The sequence below is a fragment of the Cyprinus carpio genome, chromosome A19 (assembly GCF_018340385.1).
Source record: "Cyprinus carpio isolate SPL01 chromosome A19, ASM1834038v1, whole genome shotgun sequence".
Taxonomy (NCBI): Eukaryota; Metazoa; Chordata; class Actinopteri; order Cypriniformes; family Cyprinidae; genus Cyprinus; species Cyprinus carpio.
Genome location: NC_056590.1, coordinates 14,403,153 through 14,414,233, shown reverse-complemented (window position 1 = coordinate 14,414,233; position 11,081 = coordinate 14,403,153). Strand labels below are relative to the sequence as shown.

Below are 11,081 nucleotides of genomic sequence, written 5' to 3'. Positions count from 1 at the left end.
GTGTTTACATCCGGCACATGCGCACGTGCTGTCCGTCTCAGCTTACAGTCCAACCGGAAAGACTCCTTGCTAGGAAGTTCCCAGTGTTACAAATTATTACATTGCTACTACAAGTGTTATTAAATGGGTATTAACAAACTTAATAATGATGTATGCTCTCTACACATACTTTATGATTATTATTATTATTATTATTATTATTACTGCTCTCTACACAGACTTTATTATTATGATTATGATTATTATTATTATTATTATTATTATTATTATTATTATTATTATTATTATTATTATTATTACTGCTTTCTACACAGACTTGTTATTATTATTATTATTATTATTATTATTATTATTATTATTATTATTATTATTATTATTATTATTACTGCTCTCTACACAGACTTATTATTATTATTATTATTATTATTATTATTATTATTATTATTATTATTATTATTACTGCTCTCTACACACTCTACACAGACTTCCGTAACGGGGACGTGGTACTCGAAACATACAAATGGTAAATATTTATTATAACAGTCTTATTAACCAAGACATATAGATATACGATGCTGAATATTAAATGTCATAATATATAAATAACAATTAGGCTTAGGGGTCGTCACACGGCACATTTGACTTTGTTCAACACTGGTCAGATGTTGTTTGAGATTACAAGATAAGACTATTATAAAAGATCAAAGATTCACTTAATATTTCTATAGAGATCGTTGTTGTGGATTTTTATAAATAAATCAAGAACTAATCCTGATAGATCTAAGGGTCATAATAGATTTAAACGATTCCAGAGTCTTGTGATTTGAAAGCGTCTTTCTTTTCTTTTCTTTTCTTTTCTTTTCTTTTCTTTTCTTTTCTTTTCTTTTCTTTTCTTTTCTTTTCTTTTCTTTTCTTTTCTTTTCTTTTCACTTTAGTTAACTTTAAGGTTTAGCTGTAATATACCATTTTAGTTCAGTTCATATAGTCTAATATGGTATTTGCAAGCTATATATACATTTAGAGATCATGCATTCCAGACAAATGTATTTTCAGGCAACGTGGGACAGACCTGGTTTATCAAAACCCAGTATTTTAATTAAAAATGATTAAAACACATTGTTTATTAACAAATATTATCAAACAAAAATATTCAGCAACATATTAAACAGGTCTTAGATGAAGGCAGGATTAAGACATAGTTCAATTGGGACATTTAAATATATTTTTTTAAACCTGTCTTAAATATACTTTATATATTTTACTGGTCTCCCTCTTGAGACAAAACAAGGGCACTGACATATTTTAAGATCAATCAGTGCAAATTTCTTTCAGTTGAAACATCTCAGAAATACATTTAATCTGGGACTAGGCTTAAGCCTTGTCTGTGAAACCGGGGGATAGACTAGGCTATGAGTAAAATTCATAGTTCACTCAATTAATGTGTAAAATTAAAAAAATCTGATAGAATTTGTTTTGTTGACTTTCTAACAGATGATGATGGAGTCCTCATTTGAGGTGTAGCCACAATCCCCAGTGTCATTTTGCATCAGCTAACTATTTCATTTATTATTTATTTAAAGAAATAGTGTCCTTTTAATTAAAAGCCATTGTTATGCTCTGAAAGTGAAAACTCACTGAGCACAGTACAAAGAAGCTTAAACACCCATTTTACCTGAATTTACCCTGTAAGTTTTTTGTTGTTGTTGTTTGTTTTGTTTTCTTTTGTCCAGCAGGTGGCACAATGGTGACATGTCCTCACATGATTTCATGTCAGTGAAACTATGGCAGAAGGATCTGGTGTGACCAACATTTGCCCTTTTTGCACACCCTTTGTTATAGCTGTGTGGGAGAAATTAATTTTGCCTATTGCATAAATCAAATATTAGGGTGGAAACCTGAGTCACAAAATGTATAGTCTGACATGGGAGTGATATTTTACCAATGAACCACTGAATAAAGGCAGACAATTAAAGAAGCATTGAAACTTTTTTCCTCAAACCATATACGGCATATACAGTGTGCAAAATACTTATTTGATCCTCTGCTGATTTTGTAAATTTGCCCATTTACAGAGAAATGAAGGGTCTGTCATTTTTGCGGTAGGTTTATTTTAACGTATAGAGACAGAATACCAACCAAAAAATCCAGAAAAAACACATCATATAACGTTTAGAAATTGAAAAGAGGAGTGGATCAAAATCCCTCCTGAGATGTGCGCAAACCTGGTGACCAACTACAAAAAAACGTATTACCTCTGTGCTAAGTACTAAGTCATGTTTTGCTTGGGGATCAAATACTTATTTCACTCACTGAAATGCAAATCAATTTCTAACCTTTATATCAGTGTTTTTTTTTTTTTTTTTTTTTTTTTTTTTTTTTGGCATTATGTGTCTATACATTAAAATAAACCTACCATAAAAATTACAGACCTTTATTTCTTAGTAAGTGGGCAATCTTCCAAAATCATCAGGGGATCAAATAAATATTTTCCCCACTGTGTACATATATATCAGTGTTATTTTTATTAGTTTTTATTAATTAATTTGTTTTAAATTTAATTTAAGTTTTAGTACTGTGTTTTTTGTTTTTACCATTTTAATTTTTGTTTAACACAAAAAATGAATTGTTTTTATTGTAAGAAATGTTTATTTTATTATAAATAACTTATTCATTTATTTCTAGATTTTTTATTTAATTTTAGTTAACCATAGTAAATTGATTTTCAATAAAAACTCAAATTCATAATCATGCCTCCACACCAGATTTTTATTATGCCAGAAATTTGATTTGTATCATAAGGAGTTTCCTATTGTTGGCAGTATATTACCATGGCAACACATCCTGTGCAGTGAGGTAATGTGTGTCCCTCTGGTGAGGGTGCAGCAGACCAGTGTCAGTCACATTAACCCCTGGTTAAACACACGTTAGACCGTTTTGACGCAAACACCCAGCAGTGCAGTGCGTGCAGGTCAAACAAAATGGCTTTGACAGCAGTCCATGGATTTCACTAGAGAACAATGAAAAAGAGGATAGACTAAAACAAAGGAATTAGTATGATTCATCAACTGTTACTAACTTTAGGTCCATTAAGCCACACCTCCATCCAGGACTGATTGACAGCTGACATTCTGTCTGTGGATAAAAGCTGTGCAAATAAAAGATTATGCTTCATTTACCACCAGTACCACTCTGGAGACTCTATTACAGAAGCTCTTCAGCCAGAGGAATACCATTCAGTGAATTTAAATCCCATTTCACTTTCTTCAGCATGAGGCACATTAGATTACATTATACCGGCGCTGCATTCTTCTTACTGCTGTTCTCTGCAACAGGTAATTGACTTTCGCATTTAATGAAACATCTTGAGGATTTCACTATAGAAATAACAAAATGTGTTATCTATCTATCTATCTATCTATCTATCTATCTATCTATCTATCTATCTATCTATCTATCTATCTAGTATACAAATATATACAAATTTGTGATCATGTTTCAACACCAGACTTTTACAAATTTTGATTTATAAAGAGGCCATATATATATATATATATATAAGGCAGTTTCTCATATGGTCATATATATACCATATATATACACACACAAAAAACACACACACATTAGATGGCTACTCACATGGCAATGAATAATCGTGTTATATTTGTAGGTGCTGAGCCCTACAGTCTTTTAAAAGTCCTCGAGGGCCTCCAGGCAGAGCCACAGAACTACCCTTCACCCCTGTACTCGTTCTCCCTCTGCATGGAGATCAACAACCGTGTCTTCAGCGACGCTCTCCTCAACTCAAGCTCACAGCAGTACAAGCGCATGTATGCAGAGGTTGCTGGAGCTGTAAGTGTTTCCAGTGTTTTATCAAAGAATAAATGTCAGTGCCAGATTTATTGACTAGAACTGCCATTTTATACGTAATAGCAACAACATATTCAGTACATGTAAGCTGTTGACCCTAAGAGAGATCCTGTGAGCATGATCTTGTTTACTCTTGGCAGCTGGACATCGCCTTTAACTGCTCTGACTGTGACACAAGAGAAACCTACAGAGGAGTGACGAACATACAGTTCAGGTAGATCATCTGATTCTTCTGCTGAAGGTGTTTGTCTGTTCGTCCTAAATGATTGTGAAATTAATAATAAATTGTGATAAAGAAGTGTGCTTAATTTGTACTTTAAGATAATATAATATTAATGAAATAAAGAGAGAATCTAAAGAGAGATATATTCATGACGGCTTCTTAACTCTAAAAAGTGCACATTGCAATAATGTCTCATAAAATGTTTTACTTTAAAGTACATATTAAATCATTATGTTTTAATAATCTTTTTTTGTGCTTTAAAGAAATGCACTTATTTTGATGTGTTGGCTAACATACTAAAGCATATATAAGTTAACTGAATATATATATTCAATATTACATAAAATAATACATAACAAAATAAATAAGCGTAAAAATCAACAAAACGTAAACTACAACATTAATAATAAATAACTACAAATATATTTAAATACAAGTTGCAACATGGCATTAAAGTATATTTTGGGTTATCGTAAAAGCTTGTCAGTACATTCAGCATTACACTTTAATTTCAAAGATGACAGAAGTAATAATGAAATTAAATATAAAGATGTAATGAGTTTTAAAAAGCACTCTGAAGTTGAGCTAAATGCTTTTGATATAAATAAGCTATAACACATTTTCATTTAAATGCATTTCATTAAAATGAAGTAACGTTTTAGAAAACATTATAGGTACGTATATTCTTTTAAACTATGTTATTTCTGTAATAAGCACTTTGCTTAAGTGTACATCTTTTTCACAATGGTGATGTTACTGCATTAAATATTGCAATCAATTAAAATATTGTTTCTGCTTTGATTTCAGTAACGGGTCTGTGATCGCAAATTGTACCATCCAGTTCCAGACCATTTTTATCAACCATGTTGTGATCAAACATTTGTTCTTGAGGGCTGTAGATAACACTCAGCTGAATGGTCTTGAAGTGAACAGAAAGTACACTGATGGTGAGTCTTCAACATGCAGTATTTATCAACTGGCTCCCTTCTGATTCATCAGTCTGAATTTAAATTATATAAGTTACACCCATAAATAAATTCTAAAATGTCTATATATTTTCATGCAGAAATAGTCACACCTATCTGGCTTTTTCCAAAATCCTCAACTCCGATGGCAGAAACTAGTGTTCAGGGGCTTCCTGGGTGGGCCATTGCATTGTTAGTGCTGGCATGCATCATCATCCTGCTTCTCTTCATCATCTTACTACTGGTAAATGCTTTATACATTTACATTTTATAAACTCACAGGTTTGACAAAGTAACAGGAAAAACAGCCAACAGTATCATTGCTATGATATTACATAATGTATTACCTCATTTCCATCTCTCCAGATATGCTTTTGGTGCTGTAGGAGAAAAGAAAAAAAGGAAGAAACACAAACAGTAACACCGTATGAGAGAACGTCTTTCAAAGAACATCTTGCCAATCCCACATATATGTCACACGCACCTGAGAAGAGCCCCAACTACCGGAGCTTGGTAAGAACATGGCTGTGATATAAGTTCAACTAAAGATTTATTTATTATTAGTAATAGATTATCAAACATAAATTAATGGACCCTGTTCACAGACTGTCTGTGATGATCTGTTCCATAGTTATTAACATTGTAAATCATGATCACAGTTTCCATGTTATGAACATTGTTCCTAGCATAGTGCTTTTTATATGTTTTTTTAATGTAATTACAATTTATAATATTATACTTTTGTGTTATTACCTTGCTCAGGCCATCCAAATTAACCAAAAAATTAAAACACCCAAAAAATGAAAAACACCCTAAGACCACCAAACACTCAGACCATCCAGTTTCTTCATCAGAACAGATGTAGAGAAATGTAGCATTCCATCACTTGTTCACCAGTAGATGCTCTGCAGTGAATGGGTGCCGTCAGAATGAGAGTCCAAACAGCTGATAAAAAACATCACAAGAAATCCACACCACTTCAGTCCATCAGTTAAAGTCTTGTGAAGGGAAAAGCTGTGTGTTTGTAAGAAACAAATCCATCATTTTGACGTGAGAGGACAACAGGGGATGGACTTTTCACTAGAAGATGCATTATGGATTTTAGCCAGAAGTGACAGTTTAAAGTTACAAACGTCTTGACGGATTTGTTTTTTAAAAACATGCAGCTTTTTTTTACAAAGACTGAAGTAACTGATGGACTGGAGTGGTGTGGATTACTTGTGGATTATTGTGATGTTTTTATCTGCTGTTTGGACTCTCACTCTGACGGCACCCATTCACTGCAGAGGATCCACTAGTGAGCAAGTGATGTAATGCTACATTTCATCTAATATGTTCACATGAATAAAAAAATCTCACCTACATCCTATATCGCCTCATTTCTGTCTACAGACCACAAAAATTAAAACCACAACAAATGCTTTGAGCGTTCAATTTATTAGAACCTCTTTCTTTCTCTTTCTTTCTTTTCTGTCTACAGTTTGAAATCTTGAAACTATAACAAATGCTTTGAGCGTTCAATTTATTAGAACGTTTGTGTTTATTACACATGTGAAGTGTATCTTTTGCCTAGATTGGTACAATATACAATAACTTAAGTGTTTAGATCTTATTAATCTAATATAACAACTGACCAACAATACATAAAAAAAAAAGATCTTTCAAACAACTACATGAACCATCAGATATTAAACAGCTGACCGACATGAGCTCTAATAAATTGTTTCTTCTACAGGGAGAACCGGAAGCACAACATGGCAACCTATCAGGGATCTACATGAATCCTCAGAGATGAAAACCACAACACCACTCACTATAAGAGAGGTGGAAATAAACCCTTTATCAATAAAAACTTCTACAGACAACTATTATAGGCATCCACAAGTTATACTTATGTTTAGTATATAGGCATTTATATACAGAATTCCTGCATTTACCAACAAAAAAAAATTATTATTATTATTATTTAAAATTACAATGTAATCAAGCTGGTCTCAGAGACCAAGGGACTAACAGGTTTGTTTATGATGGAGGCTCACAGGTATCTCTATTCAACAAGACAAAGAGACACCAACAACACAATGCAGATTAAATACATAAACTGCTTTAGTTAACATCAGGTGAAGCCCTTCATTCAATGAACTGTTTACCATCGTGACCATAATGTTTGCTCAATATGGCCACACAAAGACTGGATTTAATGCTAGTGACTATATTTCATAAAGCTACCATTGAATTAGGATTAAACACAATGTATTCAGTTCTTTTACACATGATTAATATGTTACTGCGCTGTCAAATAATGAATAGAGATGATTTATAGCTATCGCAGGGAAAGGCTTCATTACAGATTGCTTTAAGCTCTGTTTAAATAATACAGTGATGGGTGGAAGCAATTATTTGAGGATATTTAAATTGTTTGAGATTATTTAACTTTAATTAAAAATAGTAATATTGATTATTCTTATTATTAAGTGTGATTTGTTCTTCAAATTGGTGAACAATAAATGAACAAATAAATTAAACTGAATGAGTCATACTTATACCCTGGTGCAAGTATAATAGACTAAAAAGTATTCAATGTTCAGGGAGTGGTTTAAGCTATTAAAACTCACCTTTCACATGTCATTTACATTGCTGTATTTCACACATAGTTTACAATACAATACCACAAACGTAAACACTAAACATCTAAAAAATTAAAACACAAAACAGTTAAAACCTCAAAAATGTAGAAAATATGAAACTGCATGGTTGAAGACATGGTGTTTGGTTAAACACTGACAACTTTCAGAGAAATATTTCAGAAAAAGTGATATTGCAGTTGTCAACATCTGTTGCAAAAATACATATGCTGCTACTAATGTAAATAATATGGCCTTTGTTTCAGAGGCATGGAGTAACTGATGCCATGAAGAGTCAGGATGGTAAAGCGGTTTCTCTCACAGAAGATGCTGGTTTCTTCAGCAAGTTTCTAAAAATGTGGACTTGTCATCATTACCATGTGTAATATAAGTATTATACTCAACTGAATAGAAAACTATTTATTTCTGTACTATTTATGAAGCACAGATATGGGGATTTGGGTCTGTGAACTTTTGCATCTCTTACTCTGTTTCAGTGGAACACCATAAGGCTGGGGCTAGTTTTCACACTTAATACTCCACTAAATATTTACCAGGTTAGGTTTATTCTCTGAACATTTGCACTGCTTCAACAAACTTAAAGTGTGCATGATAATAGGTGGTGTGTTTGTGAAATTTAAACAGTAAAGCACATTTAAACAAGATAATTTCTAAAACAGTGACAAAAGTTAAACAATCAATACATATTAAATATGAAAACAATGTTTTGGCCAAAAGGGATTGCAATTCATAAATTGTACCAACTAAATTACATGTCAATGCTTCCCTGTGTGACATCTTGCCCCCGTGTCTTTTACAGTATATCTTAGGCTACAGAAGGAGAGTAGATCTCTTAAATTTAAAGATTTTATGTTTGATACTATATGTGGGGGTTTGGTATCTCCAGATTACAAGTTTATCGATTCATAAATGTCTTTTCATTTGACATCATTCATTCAGGTTATTTGTATGGTCATATACACTTATTTACACTTTCTGTGGGAAGAACTGTTGTATTCAATGCACAACACTTCAACAAAGCAATATATTATCAATTACATTATAAATAAATAAAGTTCATACAGTACATGATTAAATGATGGTTCATGTATTTCTTTTCTTTCTTTCTTTTTTTTTCCAATTTCCAAATTTGCTCTAGTTAAACATAGTCTTAAATACTAATCTTCATACAGATGCTCAAATGTTCTTGATTTCGGCGTATAGCACAAGATGCTCTGCATTATCTTGAATCAGGTTTTGCACAAACTTAGCATAAAAGGAACAAAAGTCATTTAATTTTGACATTTTAATATTAAATATTGTCATTTCATCTGAATATCAACATTTATGAGATTTAGTCAGTCGAAACAGTTTTTAGGTTAACTGATCTAATTTAGCGTTTCTGGAAAAGTAGTGATCTGTGATGTTGAATATCAATACTTTTTTTGTCTATTTGACACATTTGTGAACACATTAATGTTTTTAGATTTCTGGATTAAAAATTACAGTTAATATTCTGAAGTGAAAAGATAAAATGTAATTACTATTATTCACTAATTCCATGAATCATTGAATAATAGAATTCTGACATCTTCACTTTTGGTTAAAACCTATAGTCTAATTGAGTGAAATCATTTAGTTTGCATACTAAATATTAATAGCCCTGCATATGAGTCATAGAATAATTTTACCTTTCAGATGAATCTCTTTTACTGGGATTCTGCTTTGTCTGTCATAGTTTATTCAGTTTTTTAACTAAACCGTCAAAATGTAATTTTCAATAGAATAGCTGATTTAGTATTTTGCATTAATGACACTATATATAGATATGAATAAGAATGATAACAAAAGTCATTCGTACATTCGTACACTTCACCTCCGGCTGCTCTAAAGGCACTATATGGCTTTATTTAATGTAATTTACTTCAGACGATGTTGATTAAATAATTATTTTTCAACATAAAACTTACTGTGAGATTAAATTCTAGAATTAGTAATAATTTTAAAGTACATACAGATGATTAAAAATAATCAATATCATTCATGCTTCTCCCAACTTTCCACATTTTCTTCCACAATGGCAACATTCCTCTCAGATACATTTTAAATGTAAAGGCAGTGAGTTTGTTTCTAGCACAGACATTTATATATTTTAGGCATACTTTTGGGGCTATATTATATATCATATACTATTCACACATTTGAAGTGGCTCACCAGTAAATAATGAACAAATATAATACAGAGCATGTGTAAAAGATCGTTTAAACCTGGTTATCAGTGTGCTCTGAGTGATCATGTAAAAGCAGAAAGAAAACAACTGCAATCCTGGACATCTCTGACATGCTCTACTTTCAACAGAATGTCAGTTGTTTCATTTACGGTGTATTTTATAACAACAAAACTTCTCAACCAGTGTTTGTTTGATTTCTTGGCTGAAAGTCAGAGGTGCTGCACCTAATTCTATCTTTAGTAACAGTTTTGCGTCATAAGGTGGTCAAAAAAAGTAAAGTCATTATTTGTGGATTATTAATCAGAGAGGATTTGAACAGTCATATTTATAAACACTGTTGTGAGCATGGAGATATTATACATTTCCGATTCACACATTTGTGAAAAAGAAGTTTGCCTAATTTTATTAAAAATACACTTAAAAATATATTTTTAAAAAACTGTACATGCATATAATATTAATAAAATGAATTAGTGCACCAATGCATTTAATATAAGTTTAAACTACTGTATTTCATTTAATTGCAATTGACTCAAAAGTATGGTAAAGTGTATTTCTCTTTTTCACTAGGGCGTATATAGCAATAGACAAATCACCAGCATGTGCAATGTTTGTTTGCATGTTTGCTAGGTGCTCCAGGTTGCTTACGTATGTTTTTAACACAAGGATCTGTCTCTAAGTGATGAAGAACACAGATACAGTCAGCTCACACTATCAGCATAAGGCCTTTTAATCAACACTAATGAGGAACCTTTGAGGAACTCATCTGGCTGGCCTTCCTTCTGTATATCGCAATGTTTGTTTTTGTTTCTTTATTTTATAACCTGAGCATTTGTGTAAAATAAATCCTGGCAACATGAACTTGCTAAACATTCTATAAGAAGAGACTGAATAAAATATAAAAATTTGAGTATTAAAACTGAGATTATATTACAACATTTAAATTTTAAAGCAACAGTTCACCCCAAAAAATCACAGTTTGCTGAAATTGCACGTATACCCTCAGGTTTATTTCTTGAATTTGTTTCCTCATCCACAGATTTGGAGAAATCTAAAATCAACAGACTAGAATAGAATAGACACCAGCATAAAAAACACCAATTTACTACTACAAGGTTGATTTTATACACTAAAAAGATCAAAATGTGAAATAAGAAACAAAGATCTCACA

The 11,081-nt window shown here is 31.8% G+C and overlaps 1 protein-coding gene across 1 annotated transcript; it reads left to right on the top strand.

The window, feature by feature from the left end:
• The first annotated feature begins 2,770 nt into the window (after nt 1–2,770).
• LOC109077554 (mucin-1-like) lies at nt 2,771–8,752 on the top strand. Its single transcript, XM_019093098.2, has 8 exons — nt 2,771–3,332; nt 3,668–3,849; nt 4,008–4,081; nt 4,898–5,037; nt 5,157–5,299; nt 5,422–5,568; nt 6,791–6,879; nt 7,946–8,752. Exons 1-7 carry the CDS (start codon nt 3,164–3,166, stop codon nt 6,848–6,850), a joined length of 915 nt encoding a protein of 304 aa, XP_018948643.2. The 5' UTR covers nt 2,771–3,163; the 3' UTR covers nt 6,851–6,879; nt 7,946–8,752.
• Nucleotides 8,753–11,081: the final 2,329 nt, after the last annotated feature.

Excerpts from the sequence above, each read along its gene's own strand:
- LOC109077554 (XM_019093098.2), top strand. The coding sequence starts at position 3,164 with ATGCTTCATTTACCACCAGTACCACTCTGGAGACTCTATTACAGAAGC. Across the intron at positions 5,038-5,156 it reads GAACAGAAAGTACACTGATG|AAATAGTCACACCTATCTGG; the intron begins GTGAGTCTTCAA and ends ATTTTCATGCAG. Across the intron at positions 5,300-5,421 it reads TCTTCATCATCTTACTACTG|ATATGCTTTTGGTGCTGTAG; the intron begins GTAAATGCTTTA and ends CCATCTCTCCAG.